This window comes from Lepisosteus platostomus, chromosome 10 (genome assembly GCF_059453375.1).
Source record: "Lepisosteus platostomus isolate fLepPlt1 chromosome 10, fLepPlt1.hap1, whole genome shotgun sequence".
Lineage (NCBI taxonomy): Eukaryota > Metazoa > Chordata > Actinopteri > Semionotiformes > Lepisosteidae > Lepisosteus > Lepisosteus platostomus.
The window spans coordinates 51,553,354-51,577,654 of record NC_142620.1 but is presented as its reverse complement, the minus strand read 5'-3'; the positions used below and the strand labels follow the sequence as shown (position 1 = coordinate 51,577,654).

The 24,301-nt window shown below is 57.5% G+C and overlaps 1 protein-coding gene across 3 annotated transcripts in view; it reads left to right on the top strand.

Moving 5' to 3' along the window:
- The first annotated feature begins 1,066 nt into the window (after positions 1 to 1,066).
- klf8 (Kruppel like factor 8) overlaps positions 1,067 to 24,301 on the top strand; it is a 29,623-nt gene continuing 6,388 nt past the window's right edge. The window contains exons 1-4 of one of the 3 annotated variants that reach the window (XM_088597077.1): positions 1,067 to 1,564; positions 13,849 to 13,950; positions 21,046 to 21,538; positions 22,928 to 23,039. In XM_088597077.1, coding sequence (XP_088453203.1) covers positions 1,538 to 1,564; positions 13,849 to 13,950; positions 21,046 to 21,538; positions 22,928 to 23,039 — 734 coding nt within the window. In that variant the 5' untranslated portion in view covers positions 1,067 to 1,537. Of the gene's footprint in view, positions 1,565 to 13,848; positions 13,951 to 21,042; positions 21,539 to 22,927; positions 23,040 to 24,301 lie in introns of all 3 variants that reach the window. The other 2 variants (XM_088597076.1, XM_088597078.1) reach the window with 2 other exon arrangements.

Here is a 24,301-nt window from a genome sequence, read left to right as displayed (position 1 = left end):
CACGGACCACTCACAGCAGGGCCCAATTTTCCCAGCAGATAATTCACCTTCCAGTATGTTTTGGGGCACCCTGAGAAAATCCCACACAAACCCGAGGAGACCACCCAGACTCCACGCAGACAGCGCCCCAGGAGTTGAACCCAGGGCCCCCAGCACTGCAAGGCAGCGACACTCAGCCACTGCCCCCTGACTGAGACCCACCCTTGCATTTTCAAACCGCTTCTTGCCATGCAGGCTCGGGGGGGGGGGGGGACCAGAGCCTGTCCCAGCTGTCCCACCCTGGACAGGACACTAGTCCATCTCAGGGCACACAGCCACAAACACACAGGCTCACGCCAGCGTGTCTCTGGGGCCCCCAGAGGACCCCACGCGAATACAGGGAGACCATACGAACTCCACACAGATGGCACCCCAGGAATGGAACGCAGGGCCCCAGCGCCTGACTTATATACAGTATGCCAAACAAGATCCGGCATCATATGCTTCATGGTTAGCATTTTATTTTTATTTTCAGTCATGCGCGGACGGACATAAACGTCTAGTGCTGCTGTCCCTTCCTGAGCCGCAGCTGGCATACTGGTTTCAAATGGGAACGGATACGTACACTTGGCCGCTACCAGTGCTCACACGACTCATGATCAGACACCGTTGAACACGCACTGGGATCCAGCGGCTATGGAGGAGCCGCCGGTTTGCGCGGTGAGGTCGTACAGAGCAAACGTGCTGGGCTTCGCGGGAGACGGGACGGCGAGACAAACTCCAGCCGCTTTGTTGTCGCGCCCAGTGCGGGGCGCCCGTGGGGTCAGTCAAAACCACGTGTGTCCGAGGAAAGCAAGCCAATCGCCCCCCCCCAAAAAAAAAGCCGTCGGGATTTACCAGTGTGGTAATTTTTTTTTTTTAAAAGCTGTACAAAAGTCGATCTTTTTTTTTTTTAAATGCACGTCCAGCGATGCGCCCGTCTCTTTGTGATGCAGCCCCGGCAGCTTTCGCGAGGTGTGGCGATAGGGCGGGTGCGGGGGGGTTAATGTGCGCGACAGCCGTGGGTATTAAAATACACACACTCGAGTCTACACGCCGCACAGCAACAAAATTAGGAAACTGCCCGAGCCCGGCGCTCGCACGCCCCAGCACGGCTCGCGGCTGGCTGGCTGGCTGGCTGCGTGCGTTACCTCTGATTGACACCGTGAGCCGCGAGCGGGGTGGAGACGCAGGGTGGGGTCAGAGGCAGGGGAGAGGCGGACGAGAGAGAGAGAGAGAGCCCAACCCGAGCACAGCAACAACGGACGCGGCAGAGAGAGGCACACACGCACCAGAGCGAGAGGGGAGGCAGAGAAAAGAGGATTTTCGACGGCTGTAAGGGATGATCTAAAAGAGGCGGCGATCCGGGGAAGCGACACGGGGAGGAGAAGGCAGAAATTTCGCCGAGAGAAGAGGGACAAGGGGAAGGAAAAAAAAAAAACTGCTCGCCAAGATTACCGTACCCCCCTCCTCCTTTCCTCCACCCCCTCCTCACCACCGCGCCCCGCCGCCCATCGAGATGCACACGGAGACCCGTAGCAAGAAAGTAAGTCAGTTTCGTTTGCCTTGTTTTAACCCACTACCAGCCCCCCCCCCGCCCCCCAGAAAAAAAGATCCCGGACGCCTTCTTATTCCCAGATTGGCCCGTGTCCGCGGCCGCGGGCAGTGCGGACTGGCACTGGGCTGGGGAGCCGGGCGTGGGGCTCGTCCTGCTGCCGGCTGGGGCGGCTGTGGGCACCAGCCCGGCAGCATCCGAGCGGGGGAGCGCGCAAGGTTGCAGCTCCGCGGGACGGACAGGCGAGAGCGTGTGTTTGTGTTCTGTTGTGTTGTGTGTTGTGTGGGGGTGTGGGTGCGCGCACAGCCGCGCGTCTCGCCCGGTCCCCCCCACCCCAGGTTCACGGCGAAGCCGCCGCGCCTGGCAAAAAGAAAAGTAGGTCGCTCTTGCGGGCTGGCGCAAGCCGGTTCGCCAGGAGAGGTATATACGGACGGGCGGGCAGACCTGAGAGCTGCTGCGCCTCTCTCTCTCTCTCGTTCCCCCTCCCTCGCTCGCTCGCTCCCTCGCGCTGCCGCTGCGGGTTGGGTTCAGGTTTAAAGTGCGGGCAGCGCGAGGCAAGGCAGGAAGGAAGCACGAGACGCTGCAGCGCGAGAGAGACACCATCTTAGCTGCCTTAAAGCGACAGCATCGCCACGCCACCCCCGCCTGCAGGGATGGGGGACACGCACGGAGGATGCCGGGGCGTGAAAAGCTGTAAATGAAGATGATGATAATAATAATAATGATGATGATGATAATAAAGAAACAAAAGCGCAGCTCTCCCAGGAGCACGGCCGAGTCTCGGGAGCTCGAGTCTTTGAATACTCGCTGTACCACTTTGAAAGGTTTTGCCATTTGTATCAGCCGGTATCTTAATTCACAACGTATATAACCTGGCTTTTAGCCGTCCCTTGCACATCCAAATGTGAAAGCGGACAGGAACACGTTTTTTTTTGGGAGGGGGCGTGTGTCGTGTGGGAGTTGTTACAGTAAGGGCAGGTGTTTCGTGGTTAATGGCTCGGTCTGTCTTTTTGCTTGTCTTGGCATTTCAGAGAGCAGATAATTCCTGTATCAAAATGCAGAAATGCGCGTGTGTGTGTGTGTAGAAAGTCCCCTTCTGACGCCTGAATGCGGTAATACTTCGCATTTTGGAGTAAACTGGAAGGAAAACACCGCATAACTCGCCGGAAGGACACAGGGGGGCGGAGGGGGGAGGGGGCTGAGATAGGCGTGACCAGGGCGCGCTCAGGTGAGGCGGCCTCGCGTGGCTGTGGGCTGAAATCCCGAGTGGGAACCCTCCTGTTGTTTGCCGGAGCAGCATATTTCACCGCTGTTGCTCGCCATAAAAAAAACACACAGGCAAGAATGTAAGTCGCTGGGAAAAAAAAGGCGTCAGGGCAATGGAATAACGTTCGTTACTCAAGGAAAGACCAAGCCCCGTGAAAGGCTCTTGTAGCGGTGTCAGCTCGAGGTGCCGGGGGGAGGGTGGTGTGAATGAAGAACACATTTCAGTCTCTGGCCGGGCCTGTGGTCTGTCTCTTCCGGATCCACCCGTGGCACTGCGGGGTGCGAGCTGCCGCGCCTGGGCTGCTGTTTCGCAGACCTTTCCCGTGTGGGTTAGCGTGTTAATCACCAGCAGTGTCTGCTCTCTCCTGGGCCGGTCCTGTCCTGGGTCCGGGGGGGCACTATGTCTGCAGGTGTGCTCCGTGGCTTCTAAACCTCCAGCGCCTCTAGTCATACTGGCCGCGTTCAGTCAATAATGAGCTGAAAACCTTGTTTTAGCCTGACCGTGGTGGGGGGTGGGGGGGGGTTGGATGACAGGAAAAGCTAGAGAGGACCAACTTTGGTTGCTCCTGTCAGTGGTGTAAGGAGACCAGTAGGTGGCGCTCCTCCATCCAGACCAACGCCCCCAGTCTGGTGACGGGGGACTGTGCTATGGGATGTTCTGTGCTTTGATGAGTCGTTTCCCAGAGGTCCTGACCTCTTGATCTCGGGGGGGGGGCAATCTCGATTAGATTAACCTGCCGTCTTGGTTGAATCCTCCCCTGGGCTCGGCACAGTCTGGCCCCCCTGAAGCCCCTCCTGATTCGAGCTGGCGAAGGGGTTGCTCACCCCGCCCCCTGGTCAGCAGTGCGGAGCCCCACTGGGAGCTGTGTGTATGCTGTGGTCGTAGATATGGGTTCCCTCCTGTAGGCCGAGTACTTTGGGATCCTTTGGACTGCTGAGCGCTATAGAAACGCGATTGAGACTGACAATGCCCTAGTGTTTTTTGTGCCACTTGATTGTAATGTGGGGAAGGTCATACATGTCTGAGGTTGGGAGCCCCAGGAGATTAAGCCCCCGTCTTCATGTCAAGTCTGTGATGGTGCAGGGGCAGGTCCAGCAGTTTATTTTGCCAGAAGGGAAGAAACGAGGTGTCCCCTGCAGTACTGAGCAGCGCAGCGCGGTCTGGGGCGAGATGGGCTGTCGGGGCGCGCAGCCGGGCGTGTGCACGCACTGATACGGCACGGGCAGAGCTCTGGGTGTGTGCAGTCCCAGAAAGTCGCAGGGAAGTGTTGACACGCCCTCCTGCTTTTCCAGCGCTCCTGCGTGTGTGCAGCTCAATGACCTGCATGTGCACGCGAGTCCCAAGACCCCATGGTTCAGCAGACGGAGGCTGGGGGGATACATTGAGGACTTCGGGGGATCCAGGCTAGAGACTTGCAAGTCTCGGGGGACACCAGAGCAAAGATCTGCTCAGTGACACGCACTTATCAGAGGGCGGGGGCGAGACAGCAGACGAGGCGCGGCGTGTGTTAGTGTGCCTTTGTGGCATTTTGACAGAGTGATACGCAGAGAAGGCAAAGCCTCTTGCATAGCAGTCTGGTCCATTCCAGGTTTTGCGAGACTCATGCATATCAACAGGTACCAGGCTCTTCCCTGTCCAGGCGTGCCTGAGGAGCCGATTGACAGGGCGCTGGGGAGCGGTTCTGTTCAATAGGTTCTTTTTTTTTTTTCCCTTCCCTTCATCGCCATCAGCGCAGTTTGCAGCAGACCACGAAAAAGCCCGCCAGCCGTCTTGCTCGGTGTCTCTGGCTCCATGAAATGAAACTTTGGCTCCGGTCCTCCAGAAACCCGCGGGGGCTGGCGGCCTGCTCGGTGAGCGAGCCCCGCGGAGAAGCCCGGGTGGGGGGGGCGTGATCCTGCGGTCAGCGGCCTGGGGCGAGGCCTGTGTGCTCAGGCTCACCTGAAGCGATCAGCCGAGCGCACAGCTTCGCCATCGGCGGCCCTTAGAAGCCAGAACACCTCCTATTCCGACGCAGGGGCAGCGGGGAGGGGGCGGGGGGTTCTCCCCAGCAGATTTCGAGTGGGGCTCCAGGCAGCTGTGCAGATGTTGGGTCTGAGCGGCTGAATTATGAGCCGCTCCACTTGTGGCGCCGCGCAAACAAAATTTCCTGGAGACGTGACGTCAGGGCTGTAGGCAGGCTGGCCCCCAGTGGCCTTTAGCCCCTCTGGCGGAGTTTCACAGACCCGTCTGCGTGCGGCTCGGGGGGGGTGTGGGGACTGGTCGGCCGCACTGGGAGGAGGGAGGGAGGGTGGGGAGGAAGAGGGAGGGGAGGGGCTGTGGGATCCACAGGGGTGGGGAGGCCATAGGGGGGTCTCAGTGGGGGTGAAGACCAAGGAGGGGTTATAGAAGCCACAGCATTGTCCAATACCCCCCTCCCCCCCCACCGCCCCCACTGGCATCTCCCAGAATAAAGCTGATTGGCGACCTAGCAGAATGACCCCCCACAATCTCTGCACAATCATTAACCGGAGAAGGAATCCCGTCCCCATGGCAACCTCAGCAGCCCTGCCAAGGCTGGCTGTGGAGTCCGGAGAGGGAGGGAGGGAGGGAGGGAGAGAGTCGCTAGCAGGGCTGGGGCCGAGGCTGGGGCAGGAAGGGTGTGGCTGCGCGCTGGCCTCCACTCCTCACTGGTGTTCCAAAAAAAATCTGTCCTGCCCTGCCCCCACGACAACCCCCCCTCTCCCCGGTTTAGGATTGCTTCAGTCGCTCGGCACCTGATCGCGTCCATGGTGACGCCCCCGGACTGTGTCTGACGTGCTGACATCTCTCCAAGAGGAAGGCCTGTGTCCGAGTGCCAAGTGCTGTGTGGCCTACAGCCAGAGCTAGCCTGGAGAGGTGGATTCTGGGACAGGCGCGGGGGGCAGACATGTGGGCCTGACCAGACCAGACTAGACCAGGGCAGGTGTGGGAAGCAGTGCTGTAGTGTGGGGGAAAACTGGGAACACCGGGAGAGCGTCCGAGATGCTTGAGTGTCTTTCCGGAGCTGCGAGCTGGTTCTGCCCTCCTCTGTCGGTTCCTGCTCTTGTGTCGGAAACCAGCAGCATCTCGTTGCCACGGGAAACGGGAGATGTTGTCGAAGGGGGTGCTTGCTGGGTGTAAAAACACCACAGTACGTGTTCTTTCTTCATCCAGGTTTTGTGAAATTGGCTGTAACGTGGAGCTCCACTCTAGTGGCGCAAAACACAGCTCCTGTGCATTTTCTTTGCAAAAAACCCCCCAGTTTTTTCTTCTTTGTTTGCTTTCCTTCGGCCTGTTGTGACAGGATGGGGTGTTCTGGTTCCTGGGAGGAGTTGGGAAAGAGTTCTTGACTCTGCATCTCTGTGGGAACTGCATCTCTTGGCCCTGTCACGCCCTCTTTGGGGGTCGACCTTTTTGAGGTGCGGGATCGTCGCCAAGAACAAAACCCCGCTCTGTACTGTATGTACTGCGGAGTCACTTGTACGAGCAATTCAAGTGAAGCGCCTTTAAGGGCTACAGCCCTGTACTGGATCTGAACCCGCAACCTCCCCTCTCCACTGCTTGATTCGGGCGATGGCTGTCACCTTGTTTCTTGGTGTCGTTGTGGCTGGATCGTCGGCCTCTGCTCTAGAATCGGCGAAGCAGTTTTGTTTCCTGTTTGTTGGGGAGCGAACACGAGTCGCAGTCGGTCTTGGTGTAGCCGCTTTTTCAATTAAAGGGTGTGGAGGGGTACCTGTACTGACTCGGGGGCTTCTGGGCATTACTGGGGATGCTTGGGATAGGGATGGGGGGTCCCCACGGCCTGTTCTGGTATCAAGTAAACAGCCTTGCCAGCCAGACTAGAGTAAAGGTTTTTGTAACCCTCATTCTGACCTTTGAATTGCTTAATTGAAATCTTAATTGGACTAATATGTGTGGGGGTTTTTTTTAGCTGTTTTTTTCAGTATCCAAATGGAGCTCATTAATAACATAGATTCCGATGCCCTGCAATCTTCCAGCTGATTAATGAGCTGAAAAAAGAAATGCATAGCAGAGATCTTTTTTTTTAATCCGGCAGCTGGTTTTGGTTTAATTAAGTCCCTTCATTCTGGAAGGTAAACAAAGGCCGTCTCTCCAGGATGAGCGCCGAGCGGCCCTGACGCAGGACGGGCATGTGGAGGATTATGGGACAGGCCTAGCAGAGCTGTAGCAACAGCTGTGTGGGGTCACAGAGCGACACACCCAGGCGTTTCCTTGCTAGTGTGTGTGTGTGTGTGTGTGTGTGTGTGTGTGTGTGTGTGTGCGCGCTTGTGCAGGAATGAGAGCAAGACTCCCATTACGCCATCTGAGACCTGAGCCAGCATTTCTAGGGTTTTACGAGCAGTAAGCGCCCGTCCACAAGCCGGCATCAGGTTTGCCGAATGTTTCCTGCCGGTTCCCTCGTATTGCGTGAATACCTGCAGGGAGATACACCCTCGTCTTGAGCGCGCTTGCCTTTTCTGGGGCGCAGAAGTCGTACGAGACCCCGCGACCGGGGAAAGACTTTGAGATGAGAAGCTGCTCCCTTCCCAGTGACTAAAGGTGTGTGTGTGTGTGTGTGTGTGTGTGCGCAGCTTGTCTCGGCTGCCCCTGGCACCCTGACAGTCCGGTGGCAGTGTTCGCTGAGGCTGACCGCCCTGTGGCATTAACCAGGGGTGGTTAAACTTCAGCTCCTGGCGTGACAAACCCTCCTCCCGTCTGCCAGAGCACGCTGTGCCCGTGTGCATCGATTTGTGCCCTGGATGGCGCAGGGACGGGACCAACAGGCAGGCTTGCATGGAGCTTCAGCCAAGGTTCAGCCATGCTGGTGCTACGCCACAGGTTTTGGGTGGGGGTGGGTGGAGTTGAGGGGGGCGCTGCCCCCTCGTGAGGCTTGACGTCTGTCTGCTGCGGGCGTGCGCAGAGGAAATCCAGCAGCTTCGGTGACTGCTCTGAGGTCCCTGCACTCGCCTCGCAGAACGATAACCGTGGCTGCTGTTCGCCGCCGACACTGCAGCCGGTGCTGGAAGACAGAGGGGAAGAGAGAGGGAGAGGCCCAGGGAGATGTGGGGGAGGCCGCACTGGTCCGGCCCTGCGCCTTTAAGGCCGAGTGGACTGAGCGAGCGAGGGAGGAGGAGGAGGAGGAGGAGGATACACATGGAAGGTCACAGCCACCAGGGGTGGGGTGACAGAGGGGGGGTTAGTGACACACGGAGCGCAGTGACGCACAGGCAGCGACAGCAGTGCCAGGCACCCTGTCCAACACGCCCTCAGGGACAAGGCACTGAGCACCACAATTATCATCGGCTTTCAACACTAATGATAATAAATGGGCGTTCACCTCCCTGCTGCGCAGTTTCCTCATGCTGCCCCACGCCCCAAACGGCAGCAGACACCCTTCGGACACCCCGGCTCTTCTGGAAGTTAGGAGCTGACCGCTTCGAGGGTCTCGTCTCCAGGGGGGTCTCGGCTTCGGCCACCCGGGCCAGGCTGGGTTGCTTGTTCCACGCTCCCGCTACCCTTTGCGCGCAGAAGCGTTTCCTGTCCTGGGTTTTAAATGCGCTCCCCCTTCGCTCTCCGCTTGCGTCCCCTGGTGCGGGTTTGGCTGTTGCGTCTGGAGAAGCAGAGGGAGCCGTTTCTGTCTTAATGCAGGGGGGGGGAGGGTGCCGGTGTGCTGCCCGTCTGCAGCGTCCAGCCCCTCGCGGCAGGGTGCAAGAGAGGCGCGCTGTGACCGGTGCCCAGGCGGTACAGCAGCGCCCTGGGGTGGGATCCGGCTGTAGTTTTGACTTTGTCGCAGGGAGGGCGCAGGCAGGGGCAGGGCGTGTCGGGTGGGGGGGGGGTGGGGGGCTGTCGCAGACGGCATGCGACCGCGCTCAGCCCCCCCCTCGACCGCAACGCCGCTGTCCGTGATCTGGCCCCCGCGGGGCCCCAGGAGCCCCATTTCTCGACGCCCTGGCTCAGCCTGTTCTGAAGCAGAGGATTCTTAAAGGGAGGCGCAACTTTGAGACTTTGAGGGAGTGAAAGTAATTGAATCGTGAGCTGATTCTGTTTTCTCTAAGACTTCCACAACACGGTGCAGAGGCCAGCTTACTGCAAAGACTGGGGGGTTTATTTTTCTGAGAATAGAAACTTGTTTTCGCTGTGACAGCAGAGAAACCCCCCCCACCTCCGCCGCCTCCTCCGTTATAAAAGGAATAGTCCGTTTCCTCTTCTTGAGCGCGACCCCGGTTTTGGGAAACCTTCTCTTGACCCTGCTGGTGCTGGTGCTGGTGGTCGGGGGAGGGTGGGGGCGGGGGGGAGGTCGAAGTGGAGGCCAGAGCTTCGGAGGCGTTTCGAAATCGCCGCCTGCAGACACTGAGAACAGAGAACTGACGGTCGGGCTGGAGACAGAAAGGCTGCCTCCTTCCTCCCTGTCGCCTCGGCTCTGGGCGAGAGCTCCCTCCCTGGGCGGCTCTCTCGGCAGACGGCGCTGTCATCTCGGCTTGTCGCCCTTCCGCGAGAACGCCGGGCATCGCGCAGCCCTCTGCCCGCGCACACGGCGGAGGCGCCGAACAGAAAACCCGGTGGGGCTCTGTTAAAAATGGAGTCGCGCTTTTAGGTGGAATTTTTTTTTAAAAAGAAGACAATTTAAGGCATTTAAACGCTGAACCCAGGGACCTGGTCCGGGACACGTGCCACAGGCTGTCATCTGCCTGCCCGCGGGGTTCAGAGTGCAGAGCGTTCCCTTCCTGGGGGGTGGAGAGGTGAGATCTGACCCAGATTGAGTGCAGTGCATTGCACCGCGAGCGTCCCTAATCCCACCCCCCCCCCCACCACAACTTCTCCTCATCCTCTTGCTGACTTAGCTAATGAGCCCCCCCTCCCCCCCCCCCTCGTGAGACAGAGAGAGAGAGGGCGGAGGGGGGGCATGCTGGGAGAGAAGGAGGGGTGGGGTCACGCCCACTCAACCCCACCCCCTTTTTCCTGGAAGTCCCCACAGCAGGGGATTTGAGAGCAGCCAGCACAGCCTTTGCATGCACACACACACACACACATATACACACCTCTCTCTGTCCTTCCCAGAGACCCCCCTCCTCCCCACCCGCGCTGAGGGATCAGCCGCCAGGACCCAGCTGGCTGTGTGGGGAGCTGTCTCCAGCCAAGAGCCGAGCTCGGCTCAGGCGTTCTCCCCGGCCCTGGCTGCAGCTGCAGACGGCACTCGGGCTCGGCTCGCAGGCATGGCCTTGCCGGAGCTCGGGATGAGAAGGCAGTGCGTTTAAAAAAACAAACAAAAATCTGTTACGTGCAAAGGCAGACACAGCACACACAAAATATGCATGCAAAAGCAAAAAAAATGCTAGCATTGACCTGCAGTAATATGTGTCATCAGCAGGAACATTTGAGGTTAGCTGTCAGAAGTGGCTCTGTCATGAGTCCTCATTTTGTGTCCCTTCATGCTGTGACAGGGTGAACCCCAGGGGTACCTCTGTGCAGAGCCCTAACTATGTTTACCCCCAGGCTGTGACAGGGTGAACCCCAGGGGTACCTCTGTGCAGAGCCCTAACTATGTTTACCCCCAGGCTGTGACAGGGTGAACCCCTGGGGTACCTCTGTGCAGAGCCCTAACTATGTTTCCCCCCCAGGCTGTGACAGGGTGAACCCTGGGGTACCTCTGTGCAGAGCCCTTGCTGTGGGTCCTATAGTGAGTGGAGCTGTATGATTCCTCCCCCAGGGGGACAGCTAGGTATTGTGGGGCTGTCTGAAGTTGTGCTGATCTGGGTGCCCCTCAGGACATTCCGGGAGACAGTGAATGGCCCGCTGTCTGGGCAGCTGTCTGGGACCGGAGCAGCACTGGAGGGCAGCTGTGTCTCCTCTGTGCTGGGCTGTGCTGTCGGGGGCAGTGTGTGCGTGTCAGAGGCAGGGTGTGTCAGAACAGTGTGGGGGCGCGCTAATGAGAGCCGTGTGTGAGGCTAGGGTGGAGGAGGGCCACACCCAGCCTGCCTGGGGGGCCACACCCTGTCCAGGAATCTGCTGGTGGACCTTACGAGCTCATTCTTTCACACTGCACGGTCTCGGCCACGCGGCAAACAGCACAGTGGGAGCAGCAGGAAGCTGAGCACGTCGCGTGACACGACACGACGGGCGCTCTGCGTCGAAAACCGTGCGGACTGCGTCGCGGGCCTTCCTCCGATGCCACCGGCCGAAGAGTCGTGCGTTTCTAGTGTCTCGCTCGCGCCCGTGAAGGGCGAGGAGCGTGGTGGCTGTCGCACAGCCCTACCTCACTGGATGAGCGACAGTAAAGCGCAGGGCTCAAACGAGAGGAGGCCGTTCAGCCCCACCCAGCAGATAGCCGGTCACCGGAGCTCGCCCTGTCGTTCCCTGGAGGACACCAGGGAGCTCGACAGGCTTCAGCAACGTGGCTGGGTGGCCTGTTCCATACTCCCACCACCCTTTGGGTAAAGAGTAGGAATCGAACCCGGGCTGCAGCCGTGACAGTGTGAATCCTAGCCACTAGACTACCAGGGAGCCTTAAGGGTTAACCCTGAGGACAGGGTGTGCTCTGGGTCGCTGGGGGGGTGGGGGTAGGGACCTCTCTCTCTCCACTGAGTCAGAGAACTCTCACCCTCTCGGGGACAAGGCTACGTCTCTCCCTCCCTCTCTCTCTCTCTCTCTCCTTTCGTTTTCTCTTTGATTGGTTTCGGAAACGGTTTTGCACCTGCATGTTCTTGTGGGGGTGTGCAGTGAGTCAGTGGCGTACAAGCGGTGAGTGGTGTTTGTGATGATTAAAATCTGTACGCTTATCGCGCACAAAACATTTCTGGTTGTTTTATAAACTGAAAGTTTTGTATCCATCTGAAATTCCTTCACCCCCCCGCCCCTAAATTCCTTGGCCCCTCCTCTTTGTCCTGTGCCACCCCCCTCTTCTGCTGTTGACTCTTTTCTCATCCTTTCAGTTTCATCTGCTTTATTGACTGGACTGACGGATTACAGTATTGCTGAAGCAATAACATTTAGCTAGACATTTGCAACAATAAAATGTTATTATTTGAGAGGCTCACTGTCTGTTCCTCAGGCTAGGACAAGTACTGGACTGCAGCTCTATTGAGTTTCCTCCCCCAGCAGGATTGGAAACTGTTCTGGTTCTAGCAGGAATGGGAAGCCTGGGAAATCTGGGATTAGATTAGTTAGTTTAGAGGGGAGTGTTTGTCTCATGCTGGAGAGTTGTCTGCAGTGTAGCAGAAAGTGTATCTCAGTAACTGTCTCTGCTTCTCCTGGCTGGCAATGGGACCACAGCCAGTCCTCTCTGGGTAGACGGGTCTGCTTGTGTCCAGTTTCTATGGCCAGGCTGTGGTCACTGAGCCTGTCCTCTCTGGGCAGCCAGGTCTGCCTGTGTCCAGTTTCTATGGCCAGGCTGTGGTCACTGAGCCTGTCCTCTCTGAGCAGCCAGGTCTGCCTGTGTCCCCAGTTTCTATGGCCAGGCTGTGGTCACTGAGCCTGTCCTCTCTGGGCAGCCAGGTCTGCCTGTGTCCAGTTTCTATGGCCAGGCTGTGGTCACTGAGCCTGTCCTCTCTGGGCAGCCAGGTCTGCCTGTGTTGCCCAGTATCTATGGCCAGGCTGTGGTCACTGAGCCTGTCCTCTCTGGGCAGCCAGGTCTGCCTGTGTCCAGTTTCTATGGCCAGGCTGTGGTCACTTAGCCTGTCCTCTCAGGACAGCCAGGTCTGCCTGTGTTTCCCAGTATCTATGGCCAGGCTGTGGTTACTGAGCCTGTCCTCTCTGGGCAGCCAGGTCTGCCTGTGTCCAGTTTCTATGGCCAGGCTGTGGTCACTTAGCCTGTCCTCTCAGGACAGCCAGGTCTGCCTGTGTTGCCCAGTATCTATGGCCAGGCTGTGGTCACTGAGCCTGTCCTCTCTGATCAGCCAGGCCTGCCTGTGTCCATTTTCTATGGCCAGGCTGTGGTCACTGAGCCTGTCCTCTCAGGACAGCCAGGTCTGCCTGTGTTGCCCAGTTTCTATGGCCAGGCTGTGGTCACTGAGCCTGTCCTCTCTGGGCAGCCAGGTCTGCCTGTGTCCAGTTTCTATGGCCAGGCTGTGGTCACTGAGCCTGTCCTCTCTGAGCAGCCAGGTCTGCCTGTGTCCCCAGTTTCTATGGCCAGGCTGTGGTCACTGAGCCTGTCCTCTCTGGGCAGCCAGGTCTGCCTGTGTCCAGTTTCTATGGCCAGGCTGTGGTCACTGAGCCTGTCCTCTCTGGGCAGCCAGGTCTGCCTGTGTTGCCCAGTATCTATGGCCAGGCTGTGGTCACTGAGCCTGTCCTCTCTGGGCAGCCAGGTCTGCCTGTGTCCAGTTTCTATGGCCAGGCTGTGGTCACTTAGCCTGTCCTCTCAGGACAGCCAGGTCTGCCTGTGTTGCCCAGTTTCTATGGCCAGGCTGTGGTCACTGAGCATGTCCTCTCTGGGCAGCCAGGTCTGCCTGTGTCCAGTTTCTATGGCCAGACTGTGGTCACTGAGCCTGTCCTCTCTGGGCAGCCAGGTCTGCCTGTGTCCAGTTTCTATGGCCAGACTGTGGTCACTGAGCCTGTCCTCTCAGGACCGCCAGGTCTGCCTGTGTTTCCCAGTATCTATGGCCAGGCTGTGGTCACTGAGCCTGTCCTCTCAGGACAGCCAGGTCTGCCTGTGTTGCCCAGTATCTGTGACCCATGGTATGTATGTATGGTTTGTGATGGCCCATACAGGGATTGAACCCATGAGCTTGGCGTTATCCACACCAGGCTCACTCATCTCGTTCCTCCGCTCCTCCCTTCTTCACTCTCTCAGTCTGTCCGGTCTTGTCGCTTTGCTGTCCCTGTCTCTTTCTCTCGCCCCCTCTCGCGCCCCTGCTCCATCTGTCCTGCTCTGCCATCACGGGGATCACAGGCCACCATGGGGAAAGGACAGAAACAACACAGGTGGGACGGAACAGGAGGGGCGGCGCCGAATGAGCAGACCCACCCCCCTCTCTCCCTCGCTCACTGTCCCCCCCTCCCTCTGTGTCTCCCTCAGCTAGCTGCCAGCCGCAAGAGCCCTGGCGCCGGCGGCGTCGCCCGAGCCGAGCGCCTGCCAGCTGTCCAGATCAAACCCGAGCCGCTGGAGAAGGAGTGCACGGTGAGTTTGAGATCTCCACGCGGGACACTTTTTGTCCGGGGCGGGGATAGGCAACTCCAACCTCTTAACATCAGAGCTCCGCAAATCCAGTGAATTCCCTTGCTGTTCCTTATTGCCAGATACTTAGCGGAATTGATTACTGTGATAAGAGGTCCAACCACCTGGGCGGTTTTATAGATCTGGGGGACTGGACCCGCCCCTGTCTGGTGTGTGTAATTAGGGTGCCAGAATACCTGCGTGTCCTCATTCCAGCTCTGCGCTTAACGACTTAACGACCTGAATCAGCTCGTTATTGGCTTAATTGGACTGGTTGGCCGGCTTGACCCAGCTCTACCGGTGCCGGTGCTTTAGAGAGACCTGGTAGAGCTGCAGACATCAGCGCTGGTGCGGATCGCTGGGCTGAGGAAGCCTGGATCCCTGAATTTGGGGGTGGGGTGGGGTGGTGAGGTCAGGCCGCAGAGAGGACTGGTGGCGTTAGGATCAGAGAGAGAGAGAGACTAGGGGGAGGGAGGGGTAAAGAAGGAGGAAGAGAGCAGGAGAGGGGTGGGGGGGAGTCAGGAGAGGAAGAGGAGCGTAGTTAAGTCAGGGTGTCATGGCTGCTTGTGGGGGGGTGGGGCAAGCCCTGGGGGACAGCCAGGGGCGTGTGTGTGTGTGTGTGTGGGGGGGAGAGTCAGTGTAGGTCCAGACCCTGCGTGTGCGTGTCTGTGTGACTCATCCTGCAGCTCCTCCAGCCAATTCCTGACCTGCTGCTGCGCCACAGGGCTTGCTGAAGCCCCAAGTCTTTACCCAGAGTGCATTATTACATTCACGATGGCCGTGGTGACGGCGGGGGTGGTGATGGGCTGTACGTAGCACAGCGACATACGGAACGGGGAACATGTTTCCCAGCTCAGACCCTGGGGTGCTACTGATCAGTGCTGGTTTGAGGTGTGTGAAGGCATGTTCTGGTGCCTCAGCGAGCAGCGAGCAGCAGAAGTCTCCCAACAGCAGACAACAAAGGGTGTTCTTGTCGTCCGCTACCCTTTTCGGGATGGAAAAAAGTTCAAGAGCCTGAAGACGGCACACACACACAGACGCACGCACACACACACACACACAAAAGGGGAGAAATCACGGCGACCCCTGACGAGCCGGGAGTCTGTGCAGGATGTGGTTTGCAGCAGTCAGCCTGTCCCCCTCCTCTGCCTGCCCGCCTCGCCCCGGTCTCTTCCAGGCCTGCTGGAATGGAGGGGAGGCTTCGTTCCCGCCGTTGCCATGGCGACCGGGCTCTGGCGGGAGTTCCAGCGATTGTGATGTCGTGCGTTCCACACCCCTTCCTCTCCCTCCCGCCCCCCCCCCCCCCCGCCCAAGATAGTCTCTCTCAAGACACACGCAGAGACGCAGAATTCTCCCTGATACACACACACACATACTTACACACACACACAGATGGGCAGGGAACACGCACACAGCTCACGCACGTATGCACACACACCCTGACACGTCCTCGAGCGCATGCCGAGATGGAAGCAGTCGTGCGCACATCCATCCAGACACGCTTAAACACACACACACACACACACAAGCGCGCGCGCACACACACAGAGGGAACGTGGGAACAAGTAGTGTGTTCTGTAGATGCACAGAACCTGAGACAAATCAAGAAAATGACAAATATAGAAATCCGACTTTGTTTCTAGACGTGACGCAGCATGCACGTCTCAGACAGGGTCTGGTCTGATCACCGGACATCGAAGACTGAAACCCCTTTAAAGGGATCTCGGTTTTCGGCACACCCCGCCCCTCCCAGCAGGCAGTGCAGACGCAGAGTCTGTCTGGAGCGGCTGCTCCCGAGGCGTGGTTTGGTCTCTAAACGTTCAAAATGAAAATCGCCCTCCGGAAGGAAGGCTTCTGCAAAAGCGCGAGACGGCTACAACCCCAGGCGCGGTGAGGGTTTGGCTTTATGTCGGCCGCGCATGAAGGGGACTAATGTGTGCAGAACAATGAAACGTGCAGAAATCCAGCCGTCACCACGGCCCCCCCCCCAGTTTACCACCTGCGGGGCTCTAGCTGTGCTGCGCCAACAACTGACACAGGGCCCAGCCGTACCGGACCTTGACCCATGCAAAGTGTGACACAATTCTGAGCACAAAACGGAGCCTACTCAAACATACACTGTAGTCCGGCTGACAGCTTGGTATCGGGCATCATGCACACTAGAGGACAGCACTGCCCCCACACACAGACTTAGCAGTGCTAAACACACACACACACCACACAAAGACACACACACCTCTCCTGTACTGGGCAGTGCCACACACACACACACACACACACACACACACACACAGACACACACACACAGACAACCCCCCCCCGGACAGGACAGTGCTACACGCACACACAGGTGACACCCCCCCCCCTCCTGTACAGGGCAGTGCTACACGCACACACAGACACACACCCCCCCCCTGTACAGGGCAGTGCTACACACACACACACACACACACACACACACACACACACACACACCCCCGGACAGGACAGTGCTACACGCACACACAGATGACACCCCCCCCCCCCTCCTGTACAGGGCAGTGCTACATGCACACACAGACACACACCCCCCCTCCTGTACAGGGTAGTTCTACACACACACACACACCCACACCCACAATATCCTAGCTCCCCCTCCCTCCCCTGTGCAGTAATATCGTTTGCAGCTGTTGTTTTTCTGCTTTTCTCCCCTTCTTCTGTTTTTTTAAGAGATGTCTTCTGGTTCGCACCAGAGGCCTGTGTCTGCTCTGCTGTCAGCCGTGCTGCCACAGTAAAAAAATCACCTTTTAAAATAGAGCATGAGGAGCCGTTCTGGGGGGGCGGGGATTTGTCTAGGAACTCCCTTGGCAGGGCTGGGACGGTCTACAGCAGTGCAGCACAGAGATGGGGGACGGAGCGAGGGGACAGCAGAGCTGTGTTCTCACACAGCGAATTTTTTGTTTGCTTTTGCTGTGGCTCCTCCGGCGAGCAGCCCGTGCAGACAGCGGGGCAGAGCTGTGCGGCAGCCGATCGCGATAAGGCCGGGACCGCTGGGCGTTCTCCGCTCGCGGCGTCTTTTCGGATCGGATTCCAAGACGCAGGGAACAGTTTCCCAGCGGAGTGCCGCGCTGCACTGCCGATGCTGCCGGACTAGTGAGCGGAGGAGGCCGAGGGGGTTGTTGATTTCAGATGAAGGGGTTGGAACTCGGACGTTCCTGCCAGTGAGCGGCTTTCCCAGGAAAACAAGGCTCCGAGTCTTCCTGTCGCATCAGGCCACACTGCTCCCGTTACCCTCCGCTCTGCTCCCGTTACCCTCCCACAGCTCCCTCTGCTCCCGTTACCCTCCGCTCTGTTCCCTCTCCTCCCGTTACCCTCCGCTCTCCTCCCGTTACCCTCCCGTTACCTCCTCCCGTTACCCTCCCACAGCTCCCTCTCCTCCCGTTACCCTCCACAATGCTCCCGTCCCTCCCGTTACGCTCCCTCTCCTCCCGTTACCCTCCGCTCTGCTCCCTCTCCTCCCGTTACCCCCCGCTCTGCTCCCTCTCCTCCCGTTACCCTCCGCTCTGCTCCCGTCCCTCCCGTTACCCTCCGCTCTGCTCCCGTCCCTCCCGTTACCCTCCCACAGCTCCCTCTCCTCCCGTTACCCTCCGCAATGCTCCCGTCCCTCCCGTTACGCTCCCTCTCCTCCCGTTACCCTCCGCCCTGCTCCTTTCATGCTGCTCCCTTCACTCCGTCCCACACTGCTCCCGTCCCACAGCGCTGGGCGAGTCGGAGCGAGCCGCAGTCAGACTCGGGTTCGAACCGGGCCGCCTGTGGCCGGGAGCCCCCCGCCCCTGTTTGCGTTTCTGGAGAGGGGAGGGGGGTCCCCTGGGCCTGCAGGGGGTCGCGGGGGCAGAGTGGCCGGGTGGTGGGGATGCTGCAGGAGTGAACTGGGAGACGGAGTGGGAGAGGGTGGGGGGGGCACGCAGGAGAGAGAGCAGGCAGGGGGAGGATGAGAGTCGCACGGCGCTGTCAGCTGACACTTCCCAGTAGCCATGGAAACTGTAGGCCCTTCCCGCCCACTCCGCACCCCCCTTTCCTCCTTATCCCCTTATCCCTTCCTCCCTGCGCACGTCTGTGCTCTCTTCCGACTTCCTGTGAACTCCCTTCTTTCTCCATTCGCTTATCTCTCCCCCTGCCTGGCAGTGAGTGCTGCCTCGCCTCCTCTCTCCCTGTGTCCCCCCCGTACCCCCACACTGTCTCTCCCTGTCTCCCTTCCTGTCTCCCCACACTGTCTCTCCCTGTCTCCCCCCCGTACCCCCACACTGTCTCTCCCTGTCTCCCTTCCTGTCCCCCCACACTGTCTCCCCCTGTCTCCTTTCCTGTCCCCCCACACTGTCTCTCCCTGTCTCCCCCCCGTACCCCCACACTGTCTCTCACTATCTCTCCCTGTCCCCTCACACTGTCTCTCCTTGTCTCCCTTCCTGTCTCCCCACACTGTCTCTCCCTGTCTCTCCCCCGTACCCCCACACTGTCTCTCCCTGTCTCCCTGCCTGTCCCCCCACACTGTCTCTCACTGTCTCTCCCTGTCTCTCCCTGTCTCCCTTCCTGTCTCCCCACACTGTCTCTCCCTGTCTCCCTTCCTGTCCCCCCACACTGTCTCTCACTATCTCTCCCTGTCCCCTCACACTGTCTCTCCCTGTCTCCCCCCCCGTACCCCCACACTGTCTCCCCCTGTCTCCCCCCACACTTTGCCCTCTGCCTCGCTCTGGTCTCTCTGCGCGCCGCCCTGTCAGGCTCAGGCAGGAAGTGGCCCGTGAGTGTTAGGGAGGGAGGGCTGCAGGCCCAGTGATGGCGTTTGTCTGTGTGGTCGGAGCTAGCTGCAGTCCAGAAGCCTGCCGGGTTCTCATCAGAAGGGCACGCGGCACCACCTTCAGGAACGCGGGGGTCTTGGAGCAGGCCGCCTGGCCTCTGGCGCTCTGCAGGGCCTGATGCAGAAGCTCAGTCCCCCCCACGCCGTGGGGTGCTCAATGTGAGGTGGCAGGGCTGTGTCCCAGCCGCGAGTGCTGCAGTGCGCGCCAACTGCACAGGCACATAAATAGGCGGCGGGGAGCTATAGATAGCCCCACTGCAGTGCTGCTGTCAGCCTGGCCCACAGCTTGCTCAGTGCAGCCGCGCGGGGTGGCTTGTCGGTCAGGGAAGCGCATTCCCACTGCGGCCAGAAAACCCTGTTCACACAGGAGCGCAGAGGACGCACACACTGGCTCTCAGCTCCGCTTCCTCCACCCTGAGCTCTTTGTCAATCCCTCCCTCTCCTCTCTTTCCTTCTCTCGGCCTTTTGCTGCCTCCCTCCCTCTCCTCCCCCCCCCCCCCCTGCCCACTCTGTTTCCCTCTCTCTCTCTCTCTCATGGAGTGGGCTGGTCCTGGGTGGGTATTAATCCACAGCATGCGCCTGTCAGGGAGGCCGCCCCCACAGTGCTGCTGTGCAGTGGAAGTGGAGAGTGACGGGGGAGTGGAGTGGTGCAGTGCAGAGCCACTTCAGCTGGCGAGAGGCCAGGGCCAGGCCAGAGGGTCCGGGCTGCGACTCCACATTTTGGCCCTGACCTTCCTGTGGGTGGGTCCTGATCAGGCCTTGTGCACACAGCCCTGCCCTGAACCGGCCCTGCCTTCCTGTCTGCCTGCCTGCGTGACCGTTGCCCTGAATTGCAGGGGGCTGTTTTTCCGTTTTCAATGGCATGAGATTGAGATCGAGTGTGAGACGCGAACGCTGAATTTGAAAAACGATTAGAAACGAGGGGAGGCCATTTGGCCCGTGTAGCTCATTGGGTAGTTATTAGTTAATTGATCCGAGGATGTTGTCCAGCTTTTTCCTGAAAGAAGGCCAGGTTCAACAGCACGGCTGGGTAGCCTGTTCCATACACCCACAACCCTTTGTGTAGAGGAAGTGCCTCCTGTTTTCAGGTTTAAATGTGCAGTTATTCTACACTTTCTACTTGTTCACTGTTGATTCTGAAGTCTTTGTCGATTGACTTTGTCAGACCCTTTGAGGGTTTTGAAGACTAGGCTGGGTCCAGTTGTGGTGTTCTCTGCGCTGTGCTTCAGTTCTTTTAGCCTGTCAGTGTGGGGTGTAACACAGTCTCGGCTGATTTGCTTTCTGCACTTTTAACGATGTCATGACGTTGTGTGCCTCTGTAAAAAGACGCGTCAATATGAACGCTCAAGGTTTTCTGGTAGGCATGTTTTCCGAGCGCAGTGTCCCATGCACACATGGCTGGTTAGGAATGTGCTTGGTTCTGTACAGAAAGAACGGACTGTATTTCAAAACGAGCACGTCGCACTTTCTTCTGTAGGTTGTCATTTCTTCTCTAGAAGCCCTTACTGGACGCTGGAAGGAAGTTGCTGGGACTGCATTTTCCCTTTTTCTCAGACCCGTTATTAAATCTCGGTCACAGAATAATTTCAATGAGGGTATAGGGAAAAAAATGAACAAATTCCGGATGGAGCACAAAATCGTGAATTTGTGAAGGTCCCGTGTGCTCGCCATGTTGTCACAAACCACGGGCGAGAGCGAGAGTTCGCCAAAAGTGTGACGAGGTGCGGCCCTTCCTGCTCGCTAGTCACCATGACGCCTCATTTGACGTACCAGCGAATGCGTACAGGTCGTGCAGCAGACATTTCACTGCAGCAATGTTCCAAGGTGATCGGCATGCAGAGTTAACAAGTTGTATTTGTCAGCAAAACCACCTCAAAGTTGGGAGCAATGTTTGTATTGGGTTGATAGAGATGTACTCGCAAGCCTGCTTCTTTACAGTGTCAGAGAGCCGCATCATGTCACCGGCAGGTTTGCCTTGTTCCGAATAGCAGACGATGAAGGCGCTGTGCTTATGTGGAAATGGAGTCCATTTTATTACATAAATTGGAGGTTTGACACGTTACGGTGTACATCTTACTTTCACTGTGGTTTGAAATGCACTCATCGATGCCGATTCTTTCTGACCCTGAAATATAAAAAGAGTGCTGCAGTTCCCCTGTAAGCATCCCGTACGCAGGAACAGTTTCATGAATCTGATCTCTCCTCCTGTCCTTGCCCCACTACAGCAGTTGGAGCATGAGGAGCAGCCCCTGCAGCCTGCTGTGGTGAAGTTAGAAGTGACCCCCTCGCCGCCCCCACTGTGCCAGGTGAAGCAGGAGCCCCCCGAAGACCTCCTGTCTGCCGACCAGACCGAGCCCGTCGACCTGTCACTCAACAAGTCCCGCCCCAGCCCGCCGGTTACTAGGGCGACCGGCCCCGCCCTCTCCGCGCTGGCCCCGCCCATCGCCCCGACCCTTCCGTCCTCGGCCACGCCCATCCCCGCCGTCCTGTCCCCCGGGTCGATCCTGGCGTCCACGCAGGGGGTCGGGGGGCAGCAGATCCTGCACGTCATCCACACCATCCCCTCCGTCAACCTCCCGAGCAAGATGGGCGCGCTGCAGACCATCCCCGTGGTGGTCCAGTCGCTGCCCGTGGTCTACACCACGCTGCCCGCCGACGGCATGGCCACGGCCGCCATCACCGTCCCCCTCATCGGCAGCGACGGGCGCTCTGAGGGCTCCGGTAAGGACCGGGGGGTTAGGGGTCCGAAACTCGCTGCTCTGGTGCTGTCTGCCCTCCTGCGCGCCTCTCCCTTCTGGTTAACAGAATGGTCCCGTACTGAAGAGACCATACTGAAGCAGAGGCTTGTGTCCGTTGAGGAGGAGATTTCCTTTTTAAAACCACTCATTCCTTTGCCTTCTGGTTTCTAAAGCCAGCCTACAGAAAACCTACAGCCGAGAGCAGGCCCTTTGTTTGCTGGTAGTTCATGGATCCTAGAATCTCATCTAGCTCATCTCACATTTAAGACACCAGGGTATCTGGTTCAGTGATATGTCTGGGCAGCTTGTTAAACGCCCCCACCACTCTCTGTGGACAGTAGTGCCTCCTGTCCTGAATTGGAGGATCTCCTCCAGCTGTGTCTTGAGAGAAGCCAGGGAATCAGCTTCAACAACATGGCTGGGCAGCTTGTTAAACACCCCCACCACCCATTAGCATGCACAAGTGCCTCCTGTTCCTGGGTGTAAAGTTAATCTTTTCACTGTTCACTTTGAAGACGTCTGCTCAGTCGTTTTAATGCCTGACGGTTTTGAATGCCTGTATCAGGTTGCCTTACAATTGTCTCTGTTCAGGACTCAAAAGGTTAATTTCCTTCAGCCCGTCAGTGTAGAACATTCCCTTAACCACCAGAATATAACCTAGTTGTTCTTCTCTGGAGGGATACCAGAGCAGCACTAGCTGTTCTCGAACATGGTGACCACAATCGTACACAATATTCTAATGAGGCCTTCCTAGTACAGTATACAGTTTTAACATCAGATCCTCGATTTAAATTCTCTTTTAATTGTAGACCCTGCCATCGGGTTTTCCTTTCCTAATGCTCGCCCACATTGTCCAGAAGACCTGAATGACCGAAGTCTTCTTCGGCAGTAAGGCGCCTGCCAGCGCAGTCCTTCAGTCTGTGAGCGAGCCATGAGATGTCTGGGTCACTCTGGACAGTCGTGCAGACACTCCCCCTTTGCCACTGTCGTTAGAGTCCGCGTGTTTTACACCTGCCAGCTGTAACCTGAGCTCTGACGGCGCCCCTGGGGAATCTTTATTAGCCCTATACAATTTCTTGCATTAGGAATGCGTCTTTTCGCATACCCCAGCTTTTCTCCAGGGAGACACAGACACACAGACAGGGAGAGAAGCTTGGGGTCAGAGCGCAGGGTCTGCCATTGTACGGCGCCCCTGGAGCAGTTAGGGTTAAGGGCCTTGCTCAGGGGCCCAACGGAGTAGGATTCCTCTGCCGGCCGCGGGATTTGAACCGGCAACCTTCCGGTCACAGGCGCAGATCCTGAGCCACAGAGCCACCGCGCCGCCCAAATCTGAGTGTGTAAACGGCGCCCCCTGTCTCTCCCGCCCCCGCAGTGCAGATCAAGCCTGGCTCGACCTCTCCGGTGGAGATGCACAGCGACAGCGACGCCGAGAGCGGCACGGAGTCCGGGTCCGCGTCCTTCAGCGCCCTGACCCAGGACCTGGGGTGAGTGGCAGGCCGGGGCACCCCGCTGGGCCGGTTGGGGGTTCTGGCTGCAGCCGGTTCCTTCCAGAATCGTACATGTTCTGGTGCTTGCGTTCCTACCAGGGAAATGTTGTGCGTGTGTTTTCTTCTGGCTCTGTGTACAGGTGTGTTGTCAGTGTATAGAGATGTGTACAGGTGTGTTGTCAGTGTATACAGATCGAAGTAGGAACAGGTAGAAGTTTATTTCCATGCTGAAAGGAAAAGAAAAGAGACGCATCGTCTCGCCTGTGTGCGCCTTCTTCTGCACACCTGAAGAAACCGAAATGTTGTGTCTCTTTTCTTTTCCTTTCAGCATAGAATAAAACTTTACTTGTTCCTTTGCAGCCTACACATGCCGATGCAGCTCCCTACTTCAATGTCTTTTATAAATCTAAGAGTACAGGTGTGTTGTAAGTGTACATAGATCCGAGTGTACAGAGGTGTGCTCTAAGTGTACATAGATCTACGTGTCTACAGGTGTGTTGTAAGTGTATATAGATCTAAGTGTGTACAGGTTTGTTTAAGTGTACATAGATCTAAGTGTGTATGGGTGTGTTGTAAGTGTACACAGATCTAAGTGTGTATGGGTGTGCTGTAAGTGTACACAGATCTAAGTGGACGCAGGTGTGTTGTAAGTGTATATAGATCTAAGTGTGTACAGGTGTGTTGTAAGTGTACATAGATCTAAGTGTGTATGGGTGTGCTGTAAGTGTACACAGATCTAAGTGTGTATGGGTGTGCTGTAAGTGTACACAGATCTAAGTGTGTATGGGTGTGCTGTAAGTGTACACAGATCTAAGTGGACGCAGGTGTGTTGTAAGTGTATATAGATCTAAGTGTGTACAGGTGTGTTGTAAGTGTACATAGATCTAAGTGTGTACGGTTGTGCTGTAAGTGTACACAGATCTAAGTGTGTACGGGTGTGTTGTAAGTGTACACAGATCTAAGTGTGTACAGGTGTGCTGTAAGTGTACACAGATCTAAGTGTGTATGGGTGTGCTGTAAGTGTACACAGATCTAAGTGGACGCAGGTGTGTTGTAAGTGTATATAGATCTAAGTGTGTACAGGTGTGTTGTAAGTGTACATAGATCTAAGTGTGTACGGTTGTGCTGTAAGTGTACACAGATCTAAGTGTGTACGGGTGTGTTGTAAGTGTACACAGATCTAAGTGTGTACAGGTGTGCTGTAAGTGTACACAGATCTAAGTGTGTATGGGTGTGCTGTAAGTGTACACAGATCTAAG